The sequence below is a fragment of the Gopherus evgoodei genome, chromosome 2 (assembly GCF_007399415.2).
Source record: "Gopherus evgoodei ecotype Sinaloan lineage chromosome 2, rGopEvg1_v1.p, whole genome shotgun sequence".
Lineage (NCBI taxonomy): Eukaryota > Metazoa > Chordata > Testudines > Testudinidae > Gopherus > Gopherus evgoodei.
The window spans coordinates 17,677,656-17,700,908 of record NC_044323.1 but is presented as its reverse complement, the minus strand read 5'-3'; the positions used below and the strand labels follow the sequence as shown (position 1 = coordinate 17,700,908).

The following is a 23,253-nucleotide window of genomic DNA, read 5'->3' as shown; positions in this document are numbered from 1 at the left end:
AGAAATCAACTATTAGTATCCCAGAAATACGCCATGTGGGAGAAGAATTTTTTCCAATAGATTTTCTCTTGCAACGTCAATGTGAGGCATCAGTGTCTCTTCAGATGTTCAGATGAGATGAAATCACTATTGTCCAGTTCGTAAAGCAAGACTGCAGAAGAACCTAAACTTTTCAGAAACACTGTTGAGTGGCACAAATAGTGAAGCTATATGCCAGGGATTGGCAACCTTTTGGCATGCGGCCCGCCAGGGAAATCCACTGGTTGGCTGGGATGGTTTGTTTATCTGCAGCATCCGCATTTCAGCTGATCGCAGCTCCCACTGGCCGCGGTTCGCCGTACCAGGCCAATGGGGGATGCAGGAATGGGTGGCCAGCACATCCTTCGGCCCACGCTACTTCCCGCAGCCCCCATAGGCCTAGCATGGCAAACCGCGGCCCGTGGGCCGCAATTGGCTGAACCTGTGATTGGCTGAACCTGCAGATGCTGCAGCTAAACAAACCATCCTGGCTCTCCAGCGGATTTCCCTGGTGGGCCGCGTGCCATAGGTTGCCGATCTCTGCTATGTGCTTCAGCCACAGAAGGTCTCAATAGCTGTGTAGTGCCAACCATATGTTACAGCTGACTATACGAATGAGCACTCCTTCTGTAGTTAATCTGTTGTAAATCCTGCTCTGGAGATCATGTTATAAAGGTCTGATGATATGTAGGGCTAGCTTCACAAAGACATTTAGTTTAGGTGCCTAAGTACTACATTAGGTGCCTAAGGCTATGTTTACAGTGCTACTTATGTTGGCAAAATGTATGTCACTCAGAGGTGTGGGAAAAAACCACACCCCTGGGCGACATACATTACACCAGCATAAGTGCTCATGTGCACAGCACTATGTCAGCAGGAGAGCGCTCTCCCGTCAGCACAGAGCGGCTGCGCAAGAGATCTTACAGCGGCACAGCTACACCACTGTAAACTATCCAGTGTAGACATAGCCTTGGTCTGAAATTTAGATCCTCAAAGTCCTTGCCTAATGCTTTAGGTGCCTATATTTCCAAGGGACCTAAGTTTCTGTGCGTGGGCATACACACAGCCGCCTAAGTCCCAACACCACCAAGCAGCTCAGTGCCGAACTCACGCCTAAGCTCCCTTTTAGGTGCCCAATTCTCCTCATGCAGCATATGTGCAGGGCCGGTTCTAGCTTTTTTGCCTCCCCAAGCGGCAGAGCTGTAACGAGCTATTTTTGCGCCCGAGGCAAGAATATAAAATTGCTCCCTCCCCGCTCCATATAATTTCATAGTAGTTACTTTGTAAACAAAAGAAAAATATATAAATAATAAGAATAATAATGATAATAGAATGTTTATTTATTTTAATTATAAGATCTGCATACAAAATCAACTAATATATATAAGGTGTGCATCAGAGTGCACCATGAACTGTGGGGGTTGGGGTCAGAGCCTGGTGCAGGGGTTGGGGTTGGGGCTCACAATCTGGCACAGAGGTCGGGGCTCACAGCTTGGGGTCGGGGCTCACAGCCGCACACTGGTGTCGGGGTCGGAGCTCACAGCCTGGCGTTGGAGCTCGCAGCCACACACATGGGTTGGGATTGGGGCTCACAGCCATGTGCCTGGGTCAGGGCTCACAGTTCGGCACAGGGGTCGGAGTCGGGGCTTGCAGCCTGGTGCAGGGGTTGCAGCTCACAGTCCGGGGTCGGGATCAGGGCTCACAGCCCGGGGTCGGGGCTCACAGCCCGGGGCAGGGGATGGGGCTTGCAGCCACATGCTCAGGTTGGGGCTCGCAGCCCAGTGCAGGGGTAGGGGCTCGCTACTTGCAGCTGCACGCTGGGGTCGGGGCTCGCTACCCCCTGCATAACTGGGTCATGACCCCCAGTTTGAGAACCAATGCTTTATAATTACCGTAGGGTGTATTGTATTTATTTTCCATTTACATTGTACATTTGTCATGATGCAATGTGCATATTATGTGATTATAATTTTTCATAAAATAAGAATTAAAAAACTTAATTTGTCTTTTTTTGCGTCCCTCAGCTTTGCACGCTCGAGACAAGTGCCTCACTTGCCTCGCCCTTGTTACGGCACTGCCAAGCAGCAAAGAGAAAAAAAAAGCCGCGATTGGTGGCACTTAGGCGGCTGCTCTCCTGTGCCGCTTCATTCTCTGAGAGGGACTGAGGGACCCGCCGCTGAATTGCTGCCAAAGACCCGGACGTGCCGCCCCCTTCCATGGGCCGTCCCAAGCACCAGCTTGCTGCGCTGGTGCCTGGAGCTGGCCCTCCATACGTGTAAGAGCCTGGGGATTCACAGGGAGCCTGAGTGCCTAGCTCAGAGCTGTGGATTCCATTAGACAGCAAGGCACCTAAATGCTAAGCATAGCAAAGCTGAGCCTAAGTCCCCTTTGTTGGTCTAGCCTACGTAGCCAACATTTTCCAATGTCACTTTTAGTGCCTAACCTAAGATGCCTTTTTAGGAGCCTGATTTTTCAGTGGGCGTATGCTTGGTGTGGATGTGTAATGTATAATAATCACATAGACACACCAATCAGGAAAGGGTTAATCTTAAAAAACTAGCCTCAGTTTAACTAGATGCAGTCTGGGCTGATGCATCCTCCAGCATTCGTGAATGAGCAAGTGAGTTAGTCTCTCACTATCACCTCTAACTTAACCAACCAGCCCTATGCTGTAGCTATCATGTTATTATAAGATCCTCTTTTAATTCTGGCTCTTCTCCTCTGAGGTACTTCTGTGTTTGTTTGGTTAGATAGCAATAGGCTGCTTTTCTCCATTCATAAAATAATGCCAACTGAATTTTTAATGGAAACATGAAGCCCAGCAAGATTTGAATTTACTGGGGATGATTCCCCATTAATGCATCTGCATTAGGCTGGTGTCACTACGCTGACCCCAGTGCTGTTACACCGGTGTAAAACTGGATCCCACAGTGGAGAATTAGCACTACATTTTGGAGCACAAAACTTGCTCACTTGCTATCCATTATCTTTAGATTTTGTTTTCTCCTGAAAGTTCAGAGGCTGTATTAGCCAGCAGAGGGAGCCCATACTGTCCCATAAAATTTTATGAAACAAAGAAATAACATAATCACTAGGACTGCAGAATTCAAAGTGCTTTCATGGGGTCATATCAAGCTCTACATGTGGTGAAACATGCAGGAAATAATTATAAATTTCCAAATGATAGATCCTCTACCTTTTGCTGCTAAGCAGAGAGTGAGAGAGGCACTATTTTGCCAGGGCTATCTCCCGGTGGGAGATCTGCAAGCTTTGCAGGCCACCTCTGCCCCCAGAGGTGACTTCCAGTGGCCACAGGGGAGCATGGAATTGGGGCCAGCCAGACTGTAAAAATAGACACCAGTTGTAGCTGAGTCAGGTGGTAGTGAAAGCAAAATACACAATTTTGCTAAGGTGTAAAAATATACATGTCATTTAGTGGTTTTGCTAGATATGGAGGCTTGATTCCCTCATCCTGCTGCCACCCACATGGAGCCCTAGATAGGAGACTTCCATCTTCCTTCACTTCGACCTATGTGACATTCTGGATATTATTGTCTAGGGTGGACTGATACTTCAGATTGTCCTTGGGGACTTTTGTCCTTCAGAGGTAACATGTGCTTAGATTAGACCATGTCCCTGGAAGTTAAAAAGTTGATCATGACCTGCAAGCCGTAGCTCAGCCCACTAGTCCCATTAAACTCAGTGGGACTCTGTGAATGAGCAAGATCAGATCAGATCCTGTAATATCAAGCAATGAAGTAACTAGGGTGTCCATTGTGTGGTTGGAAGCTGGTTTGAGACATCTTGGCTAAATATGGACTATGATCCACAGCCTCAAAGGTATTTAGGAACCTAATTCCCATTGATTTAAATATCTTTGAGGCTGTGGATCTGTGTGTCTCAGAACTGCAGATCTATCAAGCTGTCCTACAATACTTACTGACTTTGTTTATAGTGTAGATGGGGCAGGAAGGAACTCGTTTGCAGTGTGCTTCCCTTCTTGCATACAGAATCCTATTTGTATCTCTTTTGGATCCCATTATAAATATAGGTTAGCCAGTGTTGCTTTATGTACCAGGATACAAAATTACCATGTATTAAGGATGGGTGAATTAATCAGGGAAAATAAAGAACTCCCGTTACTATTGTTAATATCAACAAGGAGTCCTGTGGCACCTTATAGACTAAGGGTATGGCTACACTTGAAATTTCAAAGCACTGCCGCGGGAGCGCTGCCACAGCAGCGCTTTGAAGTGTGAGTGTAGTCGGAGCAGCAGCGCTGGGAGAGAGCTCTCCCAACGCTGCACGTAAACCACATCCCTTATGGGTGTAGCTTGCAGCAGTGGGAGCCACGCTCCCAGCGCTGATTACACTGAGGCTTTACAGCGCTGTATCTTGCAGCGCTCAGGGGGGTGTTTTTTCACCCCCCTGAGCACGAAAGTGGCAGCGCTGTAAAGTGCCAGTGTAGCCATGGCCTAACAGATGTATTGGAGCATAAGCTTTAATGGGTGAATACCCACTTCGTCAGATGCATGTGTCTAAAGGCCCCATTCATGGATCAGTACCCCAGTATGAGAGGTGCTACACCAGGGATTGGCAACCTTTCAGAAGTGGTGTGTGGAGTCTTCATTTATTCACTCTAATTTAAGGTTTCGCGTGCCAGTAATACATTTTAACGTTTTTAGAAGGTCTCTTTCTGCAAGTCTGTAATATATAACTAAACGATTGTTGTATGTAAAGTAAATAAGTTTTTTAAATGTTTAAGAAGCTTCATTTAAAATTAAATTAAAATGCAAAGCCCCCCAGACTGGTGGCCAGGACCTGGGAAGTGTGAGTGCCACTGAAAATCAGCTCGTGTGCCACCTTCGGCACACCTGCCGTAGGTTGCCTACCCCTGTGCTACACAAACACATAGCAAGAACATTGTCCTTGTCCCAAGAAGCTTACACTCTACCTACACCTCTACGTCGATATAACACTGTCCTTGAGAGCCAAAAAATCTTACCGTGTTATAGGTGAAACCATGTTATATTGAACTTGCTTTGATCCACCGGAGTGCTGCTTTACTGCGTTATATACAAATGCATTTTACATCGGGTGGCGTTATATCGAGGTAGCAGTGTATGTGTTTCATTTGGCACACAACTTCGCATGTGTATAACTAAGACCTTGCCAGCAGGTGGATAACGTATCTGCCTAACTGCAGAGATATTCAAAGGCAATGGGAGTGAAGAGTGTTTTTATGAGAAAACTTACCTTATTCTCTGTCAATATCAAACACATTTCCAGTGCCTAGAGCTTTGTTCTGCAATACTCACCTACTGAGAACAGCTCCAATGTCCCACTGACTTCAATGGAGACTACCTGTGGTAGTAAGCATTTCTCTCAGAAGCATTTGCAGGAGATGCGCTTAATTATCTTTGTCATCCATGAGGGTTCTACCCTTTCCTTTTGTTCAAGTAGTATAATATATAGTAGTAAACCTAATTTTCATGAACTGCTGGATTAATATTTTCATATGCAGTGAGGCACGACTGAGGATTTTAACTTCATTATTCATCTTGGTATGTTCTTAATGCATTCAGGGAATGGTAAAGGAGCCACCTGTGGCTAATTTAACATCTGCAGATTCCCAGGGTTATAACCAAAGACTATGTAGCACAGTTAGTGGATAGTTCCTGTTGAGTCATTCATAGGATGAGTTATTCCACTTCTCATTAAGGTTGAACTTTTCCATTAAAATTTTATACACACTTCCCTGTCTAACACCATCAATTTTATTGTTGATTAACCTGCACTGTTCATCAAGACAAAAACTGACCCCAACTTTTTTTGTTCCTTGTCAGAAAACCCCAGGAGAGAACTAGCAGGCTCTGTGACCTTCCTACACACTGCTTAGATATATGGGAGGAGGCTGGAGAGAAGGGAGGCAAATAACAGGCAAGTCTGTGGATATGGAGATCACACTACAGTGTAACTATAAGCAGCACCAGCTGATCCCCTTTAAAAATGATTGCAGAGCTCTTCTATATAAGGGATATTGCTGAGCCTCGTGAGGACTGAGTAACAAAGCCCTCCTATTACCATCTGTGCTTCCATTTGAGAACTCAGCAGCAGCTTCTCACCCATGTTGTGGTGTGGAGATGGCTTTCAACTTAGGAAGGCCTGGAAAGAAACTGAAGTCTGTGAGTTGGGTTATGTAGAAATGTAGTTAGGCTGCTTGAATCTGTCAGGGAGCTGGCCTTGTGGAAATTTGGATTAAAGGTGTCTGAAATAAAGGAATTTATGTGATGCAGCTGTCTCAATTTAACAGTAATTGCACCTGCATCCTCATCCTCTGTGGTTCACTCCAGGAGTTCTCCATTAGGTCTCCAGCTATCACCTGTCTCAGGGCACGGACCATTGTCCCACTATCTTCTGACTGGGGTTTTAAAGCAGCCCAGCTCTCTGCATTCCACTGCAATATCCTCAACAAGCTAGTCTGCCTAAAGGCCCATGCCTGTACTTTGCTTTTGCTCTGTGAACAGTGTATTGCCAGCACTTACAAGTTACCACAGCTCTTACTGAGCAAGCACATTTATTCTTCAATTCAAAGCATAACAGAGAAAACAATGGACAAACACACACAAAATATTCCAGGAGTCACCCATTAGCCTTATGAGGCCCAAATAGGCCAAAGGCTTTCCACCCCTTCCACAAGGGCAGCCTCCCCTTCAGCAGAAAGTCCTACTTGCTGAATCAGAAAGAAGGCCCTGAATAAATCTAACTGCAGCCTTCTTATACCAAAAGTCCTTTCATCTGTCAGTCTCTGGAAAATCCAGTTTGAACCTGTATAAGCAAGGGTCTCGGGGGGGTGGGGGTACCTCTGTAGATGTGTTTAAAACCAAAGTGATTCACCTTAGTCATCCCCTGCTGTTTTAGTTCCTTGAGGAGCTGTGATAACCCTCACCCATGGAGTTGAACAGTCATACACACAATCCCTGGCCCACAGTGATACATACTGTATTAAGTTTATGTTCCCCCAAGAACACTGTATATAGTTACAATATTTGTCACAGCTATGTTTGTAAGGTTTTTAAAGGTATAATTCTTTTATATTGTCATATTATTGCATAGAATGGTGTTAGGCTCAAGCCTACTTCATTTATCTCTACCCCATAGAACAGTAACATACCCTAAAAGTCTTATTTTTCCACCTTGAGCTCCTAAATGCTTGGCAGTAGGAACGTGCATCACTCCTGGCCCAGTCCCCATTCAAAAGGCAGCAGAGGCTTATTTCCATATAATTGCCCAGAGATTTTATACCCAGAGCATCTGCTCAGACCACAGATTATTATAACCTAGAGTCTGATAATTTTCCCCATAATCTAACTTGTATTAAAAAATACAGCTGAGTTAACTACAGGCTAGTTAATCTGCCCTAGATGTGTGCCAAATATGGCACACACTTCGCAAGAGATTCCATTAGATGGCAAATTTGAGAGCATTCCTTATTGCACAGTAACCAAGTAGCTTCCCTACCATTGAGAGAGGAAAATTTAAATTGTACACTTGTTTTTTTTCCCCATAAAGTCTGAAGATTTTAGCTGAAGAATTAGAACATCTTGGAAGGAAATGAGACACACCATCCTTACACTGATTTATCCTTTCACTGTTATTCAAATCACACAGCAGCAACATATGCTGATCTGCCAAGGAGAGTTAAAAGATGTACCAAATTGTGTAAGGCAGGAAAAGGTTTTTATCCCTCCATCCCCCAAAAATTCTTACCATCTTCAATCACAATGAGTTGTAAGCCATGGTTTACTTTATTTTCTAAAGGACAGCTGCCTCAAAATTTCACTTCATTTGAGTTTTAAAAGGATGTGTGTTATATGTAGTACTTTCTGCCAATCAGAATGAATAAGAGAATGGCTATCAACTTTGGCCTCATTCAGTAAATTTTTCTTAAATAAAATCCACAAAGAATAAATTACTTGGTCTTAAACCTTTAATAATAAAAAGGCAAAACACGCTGCTGAAAACTCATCAGTAAGAATGAGAATGTAAGTGTTCAAATCCTGAATAGTGCAAATTTCTCTCCCACAACTGATCACTTTGGTTAATATACTTAGAAGTATTGGCAAAACTGAACTTTTGATTTACATTTTTGGCTGCATTATTTCTAACACAGATTTAGTTGGTCTTTTAAAAATACACCTTAAATACTTACTGCTGTACGATCAAATATATTTACAGCTTATTGTGCCCTTTAATCACATCTGGTTATTTAGGCATTGACACTGGTAACAACATTTATTTCAACTTAATAGGTTTCTCCAAATAGCACAGTCAGCCATTTTATTGAATGAATTAGCTCAATTCTGATCTCAGGCCTTGCCACCTTGATCTTGCAAGCACTTATGCACATAAATTTCTCAGTAGTCCTATTGAGCTTAATTTGACTATCCATATCTATAGTTATTCTTATCATAAATGTTTGCAGTAGAAGGCCCTTATACCAGTGATATTCCATTGAAGCAAATGGAGTTACTGATTTACACTAAAGCAAGATCAGAATTGGGCTCAGTTTAAGATAGCCTTTGTGCTAGTCTTCAAGCTGAAGGCAATTTTACTTTTGTTTACTCCCTTCCCTTCAAATTCAGGATTTTCAAGTCTGCACCAAAGCGTTAATAATTTCCCTCAAAAAGGAAATAAAATTACAAATACTATTATTTAGTCTCAATGTCTCTTCTGCTGATGGCTAAGCCTCTAAACAGATGTCATGGGCTAGCTCTGAAGCTACATAAGATTGGAAATGAACAAAAATTGCATCATACAAAAGGCAAATCCATAAAAGTATACAAGTACATCATAACCACAAAACTGGAGTATTTCTAAAAGTTTGGGTTCAATAAAGGGACAACAATAAGCTAACTTTGCTAATTAAATTATTGCTGAATTTTTCCTCCATGCAGCATTGAAATGAATTCAGAACCCTTCTCTTTAATATCTCATAAGAAACAATGACTCTTGAAGAGAATACAAGGCTCAGATTTTACTGTACATTGCACTTGAATTTTAAGACCTAATACTTGTTATTTAAGTCTACGGAGGTCTAAGCTATTAAACATATACATTGTGCTCACTAGAACTAAATATTTAGAAACACCAAATGTTCAATGTAGTGACATAAGCACTATTTAATTTTTTTTTTTACAAGGCAATCACAGATTGCAAATTTTATAGGGTTGTGAAAAAATAAAGTGGTGATCTCTCCAAAAATTGAACAGACAAGTAACCTAATAACTATGCTTCATTTATTAAATAGTAAGTGACAATCCTAGTCTGCTCCTGCTTCCATTGAATTCAGTCAAAACTCTTACTGACTAAAGTAGAAGGAAGATTAGGCTCATAATCTGCTCTTTACAGGGCCTGATTCAACTCCCAAAGAAATAAATACAAGTATTTTCATTAATTTTAATGGAAGATAGGGGTCAAATTCTGAGCACCTGCAATTCCCACTAGTAGCAATGGGACTGCAGGTGCTCAGCATATCTGAGGCCCAGATTTAGTAAAATACTAAGGTATATACCCAACATTAAAGCAGGCATACTGACACACTTAATATGACCCCGATTCAATAAAGGTACTTTTTGGCCAAGATACAGATAGAAGTATTAGACAGATGAACTGTAATGAAACTATTAAAATTGGGGCTTTTAGCTGTTTCATACAGTCTGCTTTAAAGAAGATTGTCTATAGTATTCTCCTATTGTTCTGAAATGGTTTATAGATTCTATACTACGTTATCTCAAAAAAGCAATGCAACATTACAAATAAGGGGATGATTCCTTCATACAACTCAAAGCATTGCACTAATGCTTTTAATTTAATTTAGATCGCTTATTTTTAAACAACCCTTTTTAAAAAAAAAGATTTGGATAAATACTATTCCTATTAAACCATACTTCACCTTTTTTAAGCACCATCAATCTACTTCCTTTGGGCACTGATACAAGAGCTTGTAATTAAATTTTAGTTTCAAGGCTTTGAAATATGGCAGCTGCTTCAATAACTGAAATTGGAATCTAGTAATTGGAAAACTGTCACCTAGTCAGAACTGCTGTATGTAACTTGATGTTAAATTCTTCCAGAGAACAGCCAGACGCAAATGCTTATGCAGTAAATCAAGGTAAGATTTCAAGATAAGCAGTTAATTTCACTTGGCTATTCTAAAATGGATTAATATTTTTCACAAGTCATTTGTGCAGTAAGCCCACAGAGATTTAGAAAAAATAATCCGCAGTCAAAAACAAGAACACATCTTCTTAATTTTGTTTTCATACTGGCACCATGTCTTTTGCTCCAAGGATTTAATCAGTATGTGGTTTCTCAGGAATACCCTGTGGTTTAAAAAAAAAAAAAAAAAAAAAAGAGTGATTAATATAGTAGACAATACCGCATTTTATTGTTGTGTGACTTACATTATCTACTGAGGTACACATTACTGTACACTAAAGGTTTCCAGTATTTTTTAGAAATTATTGAAATAACTTGAACAAATCTGGACCTTTATATTTGTCACTGGCTGGGAGTTAGAAAATTTGGGTTCTAATCTGAGCTCTGCTACTGATACACTGTGACACCTTGGACAAGGCACTTCACCTCTGTCTTAATTTCTCCCATCTGAAAATGGGAAGGATATTTTCCCCTTTGCACAGCAAGTTTTTTATCCATAGACCTAAACTATAAGTATTACATATTAATGCTTACAAAAATGAGGTTTAATAAGTAGCATTTAGAATAAGCTCCCAAAACAATTGTTAAGAATAGATTGTTAATACTTCAGAACTTTGACCAGAGAATAGTCCAGCTTAATGAACTTTCATTGATTTTAATACAGCATTATAGCTAGTTATACAGATGTCAATTTGGGAGAAGTACATCCATCTTTAATTCAGGAAAAATCTTTTACTTTAAGCATGTATCTGCACTTAAGTCCCATTGACTTCAAGTGTTTTCCTGAATTGAGGCCACATATTCCAATCTACAGAAGTACTGACAATGGAACTATCCATATAATGAATTGGGTAGAACTGATTTGCTATTAAAGACTAACAGAATGCACCAAATCGGCTTTAGCTCCCAGTTAAGTGTATCTCATTCTGAGAATAACTGTCTGTCAATTGCTCATTGTCAAAACTGATCTATTGATTTCTGTTTTAACATTGTAGTGTTCTGACACTTGCTCCCATTGTTTTCTTTAAGCCTGCCTACTGTTTTCCAACTTTGGCTTAAAACATAGCTTTGTGTCAAAGAATACAGCTCATGGCATAGTCAGGTGGTACCTTGCAGTAAATCTCATAGTAGCAGGGAAACATTATTTAGCATTCTCTAAGCAGGCTAACCTTAGAATCTATGCTCTGGGGTAGCATCCAAATGTTAACTATATTGAAATGGGTTATGAAACAGTTGTACATGACCAAGTTTTCTACGGGAATATTTGTACTAGGAAACAATGTAGTTTTCAATGCAAGTCTTTGTATAAAAATGGAGAAATCCTTGGATGTTTTGACATGGCTTGCACTTCATAACTGGTTTGTCTTCAAAAGATTAGATTGGGCATTTATGTCTAAAACTGATTCTGTTGATGCAGTTAAGATGCATATTGATTCCATACACTACAGGGCCCTACTGTTGTACCGTTTGCACATCCAGAACAGTGCAGTCCATAGGAGTTTTGGAACGGCAAGGAACAGAGCTTGTGACACAAATCTCCAAAAGATATGACCAAAGGGTTATTAGTGTGGTCCCCTACTATTTTAGTAAGAGTCCTCGAGGCCGTTGTTCTCACAGAATGCGAAGTATTCCCAGACAGTAATCCAGGAAGATTAAAACCTAGGCAGTTTGAAATAGAGAAACAAAGATGCACATAGAATGTCAGTGTTGAAAATGGACATATCCCAAGGAACTAAGGGTGGGTTTGCAATTGTTTATAACCTAGTCAGTCTTCCTCTTTAGGGCCAAATTAAATGTCTATATTTAATGGTGTCAAGAGTAGAAGGATTATGCTTCAGTTAGAGTACTTTAAGGGGCTTCTATTAGCAGAGACTAAGAGTGATCTCAAAGCACTACTGATTTCATCTATAATAGAAGTGTTGTATAGCACATTATAAAATTACACATAAAAACTATTAATGTTAATATTGCAAAGTTAAGCACTCAAATCAGGAAGTGCCAAAACTAAGGTTCCCCTTGTGTGTATTCACTATAATAGTCTTTACATGATCATATTTTTTCGCATCATATCTCTGCTTCGTTCAGTGCACAAGACAGACAGTGCTCACTTAGCAGGTAGTGATTCAATATTTCTTTTCATTTTCATCACTCAATGTGTGACCCCAGGCCTTAATTACTGCACATGATCCAAGCCCTTTAAGGAATACAGCGTTCTTCATTTCCTCACAGGTTTTTTTTAGTGTTCATCTGAGTGCATCACAAACATTAATAAATTTATCTTTACAGCACGCCCATGAGGTGAAGATGGTATCCCCAGTTTATAAATGGGAAACTAAGGCACAGAGATTAAGGACCAAGGTGACAAAAATACCAACTAATTTAGATGTCCAACATGACAATTGCCAAGAGTATTTAGCATTTTATAACACCTGATATGTTCAAAACAGAGTTTCAGTTGTGAGCACTCAGCACTTCTGCAAGACAGGCCTCAAGTGTCTTAAACAGGGCATCCAGGATGGAAGGAAGAAAAAAAAAGAGTAGCTACCTCTGAAGTTTGGTATAAGTGAATTGTTTAGCATTACAAATGTGGTGGCAGATGCTGAAATAGAATCAGGAGTACATCCTCTTCGTGCAGTTCCCTATTTCATGCACCTTCCAATTTCCTGAGACAAGGGCGCTACAAGTTATTTTTATGGAGAAATATAAGAAGGTCTCCTACACAAAGTTACACTAGCACTAAGAAACTCCTGTTGGGGGATAAAATCCCTACTGTGCTAGGTGCTGTACAAAGCTACAATCCCTACCCTAGGAGAGCTCACAACCTTGGTTAGTGACAAGATACAGCAGAAGTAGATTCATGAATGGGTGGAGGCAGACAGAGGATGACTAATGAACATGTTTTAACAGCCTAGCTGTGTGCATGAACCCACACTTTTTGGGGGAAAGGGACTAAATTCAGCCCTGACTAAAGTAGGTGAAATTTCCCTTGCACTTGCTCATGCCAGGGATGACTATCCATCAATGTCAGAACACATTTGACAAGCAGGTTTTAAGCTGATTTGCAAGCCATAGGCAAGAGAAAGTTTTTTTTAAACTGTTAAATATTGCTGTAAAGAAAGCAAGTTTCTACTATATCTATTTAAGAACCAAGTATATGAGGCTATTATCCAGCATATACAATCCCCTGATGTGTGAAGTTACAGTTATGCAGAAGTAAGCCCTGAAATACATGTTTGTGAGGAGAAAGATGCCATGTATTTTCATAGTAGGATGAAGGAAGATAAGCTCTATACAGGGCAACATTTTTCTGAAAAACTTTATCTTAAAAAAGCAGGTTTCCTTCCCTAGAGTCTTTTTACCTTCCAACCTCCCCACAATTTCTAGTCTCTTTAAGTGTTAAGACAGTCAGTGGAGGGGACATCAGAAGCTCTCCTATGGTCCTGCACTTCACTATACTAAGATTCTTATTAGGCCTACAACACCCAGTATGATTCATATGGCCACTGGAAGAGCTCTGATTAGGAGAAAGAGCCGAGTGCTAATGAATACTATAGAATTCCATCCCAGTGACAACATGCCAGATTTCTATGCTCCAGTTTCAGTCCTTGAGAGGTGGTTCTACAAGGCTTACTAGTCAGTTCATGAATCATGTCCTCACAGGCACAGTCTCCATGGACGAACATCTGTAAAGGATGCTTCCCTATTAAATATCCAAATATTAATCATACAACAGTTACCATAGCCAGTTGTCTTCCTATGTTTCCTACAGTCACGCCGCCTGAGAAAAATATACATGGTAGCCAAGAACGGATGTAAAGAAAATCTGGCGATGTATACCTAAAGTAAACAAAAATTAGTGCATTAGAAAAAAAAAGACATTGCATTTCCATTACATTAAAGAATTATAGTCCAATAGTCTTACATAGAAGCATAATAATAATAAATAATAATAATGCAGGAATTCCCCCCGCCCAAAACAAAGAGGAAATAATCCTCTTCTTTCCAAAGCCCTGTGTTGGGTTAAGGCCAACTTCCAGCCAAAAAAGGTTAGCAATTTCCTCCTTCTGGAGCCAGTCAATGTCACTTCAGGGTCGGGGGGGGAGAGAGGGTTGGAGAAAAAGGACTTGTCACTTTACCAAGGGTCTGAGCTTATTTTTACCACAATCTTCTCCATAAGCTCACAGTCCTAACTTGGTTGGCCCTGCCTTTGTTTTAGGAGTAGTGCATTACACTTGTTTATATTCTTTGGGTTTCAAACTACAATAACTCAAATATAAAGCAAAATATTGAAGTTTCCATATTTTATAAAAAATGAATTCTCTAGCAGTCAGGTGAGTTCAAGTCTTAAATGTGTATACTTACTGATAAACGCCATTATATACAAGAAACTGAGTTATTAGAGTGGCTAGAAAGGCTATTGTAATTCCAAGACCAAGACCACTTCTTGAACGATCAAATGTCCACCAAAGGCCCAATGATAGGGCTGCTAGAGTCAAGGAGAGCTGAATGTTATTTGCAAAATCCAGTTTCTAATCAGAAAGTTAAGGACAATTCCTTAAAGATTTTAGTCATAGAAAAAGGTTTCAGACAAAACTTTAATACCTTATGTAGAAAAGAAATGGAAGTTGACAGTTTAAGAACAATCATTAATTCTGGATGCCCAATGAGAGAGACCTTGGAGCTGGTTTGCAGAGAGCCTATTGATTTTTATAGTTGGTGTTGTGAGCACTTTACCATGAAGATCAGATCAAGGCTGCTCATACTAAGTACCTAAAGATTAAGGAATCCCAATTTAATGGCCACTTCTTAAAGTTTTGGCCTATAAAACCAAAACTTCCTCCCCTTTGTTGATTTAAGTTTTCTGCTGGAATAGTAACTATTCTAAGAATTTCAGTACAATAAGCATCCATCTTGGATGGTGACTACCAGTCACTTCTGAGACTGCTGTTTACATGGGTGAGAAACCTATCTTTATCAACCATTTTAGTAGCAAAAAGGTCATATTTTTAAGTTTGCCTCGGTTCAGTTGGTATGAACTCTAAAAACAATTCTGACACATGAACATACAATTTGACAAATACATATTCTAGTAATAAGTATCTATTCGTCAACTGTTGTATAAGCTATGACCACATCTCTATTTGCATTAAGTCTTACCTGTTTAAGACTCTTTTAAGACAAACCTGCTACTGTAGTTCATTATAATCAACATTTAAATAAAATCACAAAAAGGTAAACTAGTTCAAGGATACAGCACTTGCATGGTTAATACCAACAAAAACTGCTATACATCGCATTACACTGGCCCATTCTCTCTTGAATTTGTGTGGTTCTCCAAGATGGCTGTCAATACATGGGTACAGCAGACCAACAACAGCTGTAAGAATGAAATGAGACAGCTTGTACACAGAATTTATACAATTAATATTTCAATATTAGTCTGGCAAATAAGTGCATGGCAAAGCCTCCTAAGCAGTCAAAGACTCATATCGCTTTATATGTAGGGCCATACCAAATTCTTGGCTGGGAAAAATGCATCATGGACAGTGAAAGTTGGTCTCCTCTATGAAATCTATAGGATAGAAGTACACAGCACTTCTCAAACTTGGGGTCCTGACCCGAAATGGGGTCACAAGGCTATCGTAAGAGGTGGAATGTCACAGTATTGCTACCTGTACTTCTGCGCTGCCTTCAAAGCTGGGCAACAGAGTGGCAGTTGCTGGCGAGGCACCCACTGAAGGCTGTACTGCCGCAGTGCAGAAATAAAGGTGGGATGGTATGGTGTATTGCCACCCTTCCTTCTGGACTGCCTTCAGAGCTGGCCACCTGCTCTCTGACTGCCCAGCTCTGAAGGCAGCACAGAAGTATGGTTGATGTGGTAGTGAAGACAAGTCCATAGAGTCAGGGGACTTCCTTTTCCCAAGAGTAACAGTTCACACTCACTCTGCATCTATTCTGCTGGATGTGTGTTACATAAAATCAACACATGACATTACCAAAAACTTAAATCAAAGTGAAGGGTGGAATATTTCTTTACTTTCAGAATCCAGTATAGCCAAGACACCTCCAGTGACAACTGAATAGGCATGACTGAGTTACAGGCATCTTACAATAGACTGAATCAGGATCATAAATACCTGCCTGAACTTAAACCATGAGCAGAGGAACTCTCCCCTCACATAGCTATAAAAAAGTTCAGGATTGTCACTTTAATGTCTGAGTCAGTGTGAAGTGATGGAAACAGCTGCAAGCAAACAGACAGAGTGTATGTGTATGTGTGTGTTTACAATTTCACCAGGATCAGTCATCACTGGGATTCATGATCCATTACTATCCACTTTTTAAGTTCTCAGCCATTTTGACTTTACCCAATTACACCCATGCAACACCAGAGGCTTTCAGCTACTATATCTATCCAGCAGTACTAAACCAGTGACAGAGGTAACAGCCAATTGCCACACTTCTTGTACACCTAATTTGTATACAATAATTTCATTTGTTGTTACGAGTCAGTGATATGAGGATGCTTGTACAAGATGGATTATTTGGTCCAACTGCCACAATTCTTCAAAAGTTGATTTGCCACCTATACAACTCAAACTCCCCAATGCAACTAACACCCCCAAACAAGTCAATATAATCACCCACACAAGATTCCAAGATTGTCACTCTGTCACAGACTTTCAAATACTAGTTGGATTATAATGGCCCATTTCTGCTCCCATTCAAATCAAGGAAACTGTGAGTATACAACTTATGTAGTTTTAAGAGAGCTAGACAAATTTATGAGTGCACTTGTATGACCAGGTTGCTTGTGATGGGAGGGAGCAAGATTCCACAGCACTGGGGCTCACTTCTAGTTTGTCTTATCTTCCAGGAGCTCATGCTTCAGCATTCCAGCCTGCAACTCCAAATGTATTCTGGAAGGATTTTGTTTATTTTAAATCTCCTTCCTTTGAAGGATCAGGGATGGCCACAGCTGGAGATGGGACACTGGATGGTATAGGCCAGGGCTCCAAGATGGCACAGAGCAGTCTCTCCTCTCAGTGCCTGGATGGCTAGTTCTTGCTCATATGCTCAGGGTCTAACTGATCACTGCGTGTGTGCGTTGGGGATGGTGTGGTCAGGAAGGACTTTTCCCCCAGGTCACATAGGCAAAATGCCTCCCCCACACCCACCTCCCAGGGTCATTTCCATTCTTTTCAGTATCTGGGTGCATGTCACTTCCCAGGATTATCTGACTCACTCATTTAATCATGCCTGCCATTGTGGGGGCCTTGACCAGTGGTGCACCTGGGTCCCATCGATTCTGTCCTTTGCACATAACGGTCTAGTTACCTGGGGGTTGTAATACTTTGGTGTTGTGTTTGGCATGTGGGTGGCCTGTGATATATAAGAGATCAAACTAGATTATCTAGTGGTCCCTTCTGGCCTTTAACACTGACTCTAATCCTAACCCTTACTGTAGACTTCAACAGTAGCAGGATAAAGCCTTAAATGAGCCAAATTCTGTTGTCAGTTGCACCAATTAAAGTTATATTCCATTGCAACTACAGGAAGAATTTCACTCAAGATTAGATGGCATCTGTTTTTAAAAGCAACTTCTAAGAAGGGGTAAAAATCACTTCTATTTACAGAGCTTACTGGGACTACGAAAGGTCTGTTTGATCTCTTTTCACACATGTTCTTGCCATGCACTTAGCTTCAAAAAGTTGTAGCTGGCTAGAGGAGATGCTCAGAAGCTTGGGATTTCAGACTTTTCTAGAATGTTATATTAGCTACACCATTATCACGGAAGCAATTCATTTTCAAACTGAAAAACAGATTTGTCTACATTCAAAAGACATTGTACCAAACAGGAGACACTCTTGTGCTACTCACTCTGGGGCAGAATACTCTCCTTTGGAAACAATTTACTGTGGGGACCCAAACAGTGTTAAATGGCTACAGCTTTAAACAAGTCAGACTTGACGCTGAGTTACTTTATGTAGATGTTTGTTCAACTAAATATCAGATCAAATTAGCTAGCTTATTAAATTTGTGCTTTTTTGTTTGAAAGCACAGTACAAACTCTTTAGTATTTTCTAACCTTTGGTTAGGTGTTTTTGCTACTGTAGAGGTACTTGTACCTGTAGGGTAGAGGAACTTGCCTAAAGTCAGTATATTGTAACACAGGATTCGCATAATCCTCTGATCAGAAAGCACAAAACTCAAATGAAAGCTTTCAATTTAGTCCTGCTGAAGAAAACTTCTGGTCTATCAGTGATGATGTACTCAGCTATATACACACTTACTCACCAAGACAAACACTCTGTTTAACACACCTCCCCCCCCCCCCCCCACACACACCCCAGAACAAACACCACACCCTTGCATTTTCAGAGGGTTCTTACAAGAATGATGAGATTGTTGAAAACATTATACCTGGCCAGAGTTGGAAAGTAAAGTTGTATGTAATCTACTATAATTGTTATCCTTATATTAGATGGATTTAAAGGTGTATTGGATTGAAAGGTATGTTTTTAAGAAGGAAATTTTCTCATCAGTGTTTCAGATGTTTTCCTTGGATTATTAAAACAATTCTAAAGAGCAGAGTTCCTTTTCACTGGTTATGGTGTTTTCAGCTTCCACAAGCCAGAGAGTCTACAGATTTTCCACTCGTACTTTAATGCACTACTAGCACAGTGCTATAACATTTGGATTGCAGATGCTACATGGGAAGGTTCAAGATTTTTCTTCTTCCCTATTTGTGTTTTTAAAGAAGTCATGGGAACATTTATCTTGGTTTTATTTGTTTTTAAATTTAAACCTGCCATCTCCCTCTCCACCCTTTCCCCAATGCCATCTGTAAATACTAGATATACTAATAATTTAAGCCCTGCTTTTACCGTACCAATACTGAGGTCAGCTGCCCATTTTTGTTCAAAGAGACAAAAAGACCTCTTACTTTCATTGTGTGTTTTGTTACAGACTGTGCTGTAGCATGCAAGAACTCAGTTTCTGGTGGTTACTGAGATTGTGGCTGCTGGCAGTTGCACTGCTCTAGGCAGAGAGCAGGGCAGGCAGCCAGAAAGGCTTCCCTCATTCCCCACTGACACGTGACTTCCTTGTTTTCGATTCTCTGTCTGTGGCATGTTCACTCAGGCAGCCAATAATAACTGAACCTTGCGACTCACCAGTTTCAGAGGGAACCAATCATACTGCAAGCAGCGATGATGAGAGCCATACCTGCTGCTACACTAGGTCCAAGCACTGTTGACAGTCCTGCTAGACAACAGGACACCCAGGATGTACCCCAATACTCTGCAACAAGTGCAGAGTGCTTCTCTTGGCTCCCAGGAGAAAAACCCTATACACCACAGCCTGCAGAAATCCTGTCAGCCATAAAGAGCTGTGTGTAGAGAGATGTATCCAATTATTCCCTCAGAACATCTCATTGCTGAAATATTGGCCACCTGAATCGAGTATTCACACCTCAAGTGCACGTAAAGACAGTTTGAAAGAGAAGCATATCACCTTTGTAAAGAGTGTACTTAAGCCCAGGAAGCACTTTGTGCCAGATATGAAATTAGTTTTCTCCTGGATGTGGGGAAAAGCTGGACCAAGTCTATTCTTACCCAAGCCCAGACATCATGCCAGCTACATACACATTAAGTGTGGCCACTGCCAAACCCCCGAACATGCGGGCCACAGATGCTCCCCACCTCCAGTACCACCTTCTCTCTCACATTGCAGCTGACCAACCCACCTCCAGGCCAACTATAGGAACTCACCTGCAGCTGTCCCACAGCAAGGGGGCACCCACCAGGCAGAGGAGAAGATAGTGGCAATGACTTCCTCAGGGAACAGAGTCACGTTCCTCTGGATCTGAAGTAAGTTCAACACCAGTGCCATGAAAGCACCCACAGCAAAGAGCACCAGGCTCCGTTGCACCAAGTGTTGGTTCAAATTCAGGCTGCTGGTGCCACTGCTACTGCTTCTGATATTGGAAGCAGTAGGGGTCCGTGTTCCATGATCCACCAAAGTCATCGGGGAGCTTGAGACAGAAGCGCTCAGCATCTCGCCCACCTTGGCAGCCAGTCCAACAGCGGTTTTCCCCTGCTGGTTTTTATGCCTTCCCCTAGCAGCACAGGAACAACTCCAGGTGCAATTCTCTAATCTGGGCATTGGCTTCACCATCAGGGTCCTAACACACATGGGGGGGGGGGAAGAGAGAGAAGAGTGCCTATTAGTGCCCCAAAGCATGGGCAATCACTAAATGCTCAGGTGCACAGACACACATAAGCACTATTACTTCACATGTCTATAGTGCCTACCATTTGAGAAGTTCATAGAATATCAGGGTTGGAAAGGACCTCAGGAAATCTAGTCCAACCACCTGCTCAAAGCAGGACAAATCCCCAGACAGTTTTTTTTTTAATCCTGATCTCTCAGTGGCCTCCTCAAGGATTTACTCACAACCCTGGATTTAGTGCTCAAACCACTGAGCTATCCCTCCCCCAAATTTTAAATTAATTTACAGCCCCAGCACCCACAGCCTCATTTTACAGCTGGAGAATAAGACACTGAAGTCAAGTGACTTGCCAAAGCTCACAGAGGAAAACTGTGGCAGCGCCAAGAACAGGCCAGATGGTGCATCCAGGTCTCTGCATGTGACTCCATCCCACGTCAGACCCCGGGAAGGGGATGCTGGGGAAGACCATCAATAAGGTCAAGGCTGCTACACCCGGCTAGACAGGGGAACAGGCAGCGGTGGGGCATCCTCGCCTAGACCCCGGCACCAGGCTCTCAGCCCCCGGACAAGCTACCTCTAGGCCCCTCCCCAGCCCAGCCGGGTGTCAGAGGCCAAGCGCTCAAGCCGGAAAGGACTGACCCACCCCACTCCAGGCGGGGTCCCCGGGAGCGGCTAGCTGGCCCAAGCCCCCCCCAGGGGCAGGCAGCGCAGCCCTGCAGGGGTCCCCCTCAGCCCGCCGCTAACAGCGCCTGCCCGCCAAGGGCAAGAGTCGGACGACAGCGCCCGCCACTAGCGGCCACGCTGGACGGGGGGAGGAGCGCTGAGCACCACGGCTGCCGGGTCACCTACCTGCCGCGGCTGGGCTGCCACCTGCGGGGTCGCTGCTCGACTCCCTCGCGGTCCCGTCCCGTCCGGCCGCCGCAGCGGGCTGGGGAAAGGTTTATAAGCCGCCCGAGCCTCGATGTCACGTTACCCGCTCCTGACCTACCCCGGAGGCAGAGGCAGAGCCGGCCCCCGCCCCTCCCCTCGGAACGGTGGGGGCAGGGAGCCCTCGCGCGGCGCCGGGAACAACATTCAGTCTGGTGAGGCTCGGCAGCCAATGGGAGCCAGGCGGCCGATATGACGTGCGGGACGCACCACCCGCCTTCCTTCTCGGTTGACAGCCGCAGAGCGTCAGGGCTGGCGCGCGGCTGGGCTGGGCGGGGGCTTGCTGCTGCGGGGGGGTCACGGATCCCTTCCGAACGGAACGAACGTTCCGCTCCCGTCCCAACGGAAAGCGCAGCCGGTTTCAACTGTCTGAGGCCAGGTGGGTGGGGAGGGGCAGGGAATAGGCCTCATAGACCAGAATGGAGCAGGATGCTCACGTGTAGGGTTGAGCTGAGCTGAGCCTAGCAGGGGACCAGGGGGCTGCCAGGTCCTGCTGCCCTTTGAGCACAAACCCCGCGGATTGCACCGTCATCGCAACAGGCAACAGCAGCTTCTAACATTGCCCCAACTCCAGCCCCCATGCGCCTGCGCAGCTGGCCAGGGGGCATGGTGCATTCTACCCCCATGCACCACAGATCTGCCCCAGCTCTCCCAGGCGCTATGGTCTGTGTGACAGGAAGTCAGAGTAGACAGACACTTACAATGGCCTCTTCTGGTCTTAAAATCCCAGTGCATGAGCATCACAGGACCCTGGGTCCAGCTGGAGCGTGGCAATTTTTGACCTTGAGCTTCCACACTATATTAGCTAAAAAAGAATGAAGTGTAGCTACTCTCACTTAAGTGAAGAAATCTGGATCTCGATGTGCTCAGTCCAATAGCACTGAAAAACACGTGCCTGACTCTTGCCCATTTTTAACCCTAATCCCCCAAATTCTACTGCCAAATCTGTGTGCAGTGCATAGATATTTTCAAAAAGGTCTAAGGCAGTGGTTCCCCAACTTGTTCCGCCACTTGTATAGGGAAAGCCCCTGGCGGGCCGGGCCAGTTTGTGTATCTGCTGCCTCTGCAGGTTCAGCTGATCCCAGTGGCCATGGTTCACTGCTTGGTGCTCGGGGCAGCTTCAAGCAGCGAACCGCGGCCACTGGGATCCGTAATTGGCCGAACCTGCAGACAGTGCAGGTACACAAACTGGCCTAGCCCACCATGGGCTTTACCTGCATAAGCGGCAGAACAAGTTAGGGACCCACTGGTCTAAGGGATTTAGACATCTTCCATTAAAATGGGTTTTACATTAAGGATAATATGTAAAAATTCATTAGGCAGTTTTGATAATTTCAGTCAAACACTGAGCTGCTAAAGCCACATCTATAATGTAATCGTTCACATCTGCTAGGCCAGTTCCATGGCAAAATTTCAATGTAAAGCTGTGCAATTTGCTTGTATCTGAACGCATCAAGATCTGAGTTACCTGGATACCGAGTCATCTGATGTAAAAGAGTGGCTACAACCTATCTATCTAGAAGGCAAAACTATGGGAATCTAAGTTTAAAAAACGGGCAGATGCAGGTCCATATCGTATTTTTCAAATGCAGCTGTGCTAGGATGTTTGAGGGGACCAAACTTTTTTAGTGGATTAGGAACAGTTACATTTGGTTTCTGTTTATGTGCTGTCTATTTTTATGGTAAAATTTGGGGCACGTGAGGGCCAAAAATGATGGCCTCCATCAGGATCCAGTTACTGGATACATATCTCTATGTTGCTATGAGCAGAGATGTTTCAGGGTTTGGATTTTTGCAGTGACATTACAGCAGCTTCACTTTCTTTTTACCTGATAGAACTTTGGGGTTTGGGA

General features: G+C 42.8%; 1 protein-coding gene across 2 annotated transcripts; it reads right to left on the bottom strand.

The window, feature by feature from the left end:
- Positions 1 to 6,111: 6,111 nt before the first annotated feature.
- INSIG1 (insulin induced gene 1) lies at positions 6,112 to 21,519 on the bottom strand. 2 transcript variants are annotated; one of them, XR_003998739.1, is made up of 7 exons: positions 21,323 to 21,519; positions 20,013 to 20,425; positions 15,492 to 15,616; positions 14,602 to 14,768; positions 13,977 to 14,076; positions 10,257 to 10,403; positions 6,112 to 6,124 (listed from the first exon to the last, which is right to left on the bottom strand). XR_003998739.1 is itself a non-coding variant. In XM_030550083.1 (6 exons), exons 2-6 carry the CDS (start codon positions 20,416 to 20,418, stop codon positions 10,374 to 10,376), a joined length of 828 nt encoding a protein of 275 aa, XP_030405943.1. In that variant the 5' UTR covers positions 20,419 to 20,425; positions 21,323 to 21,519; the 3' UTR covers positions 7,987 to 10,373. The 2 variants fall into 2 exon arrangements, 1 of the variants encoding a protein (XP_030405943.1); XM_030550083.1 differs by lacking the exon at positions 6,112 to 6,124 and having other exon boundaries at positions 7,987 to 10,403.
- Between the last annotated feature and the right edge of the window lie 1,734 nt (positions 21,520 to 23,253).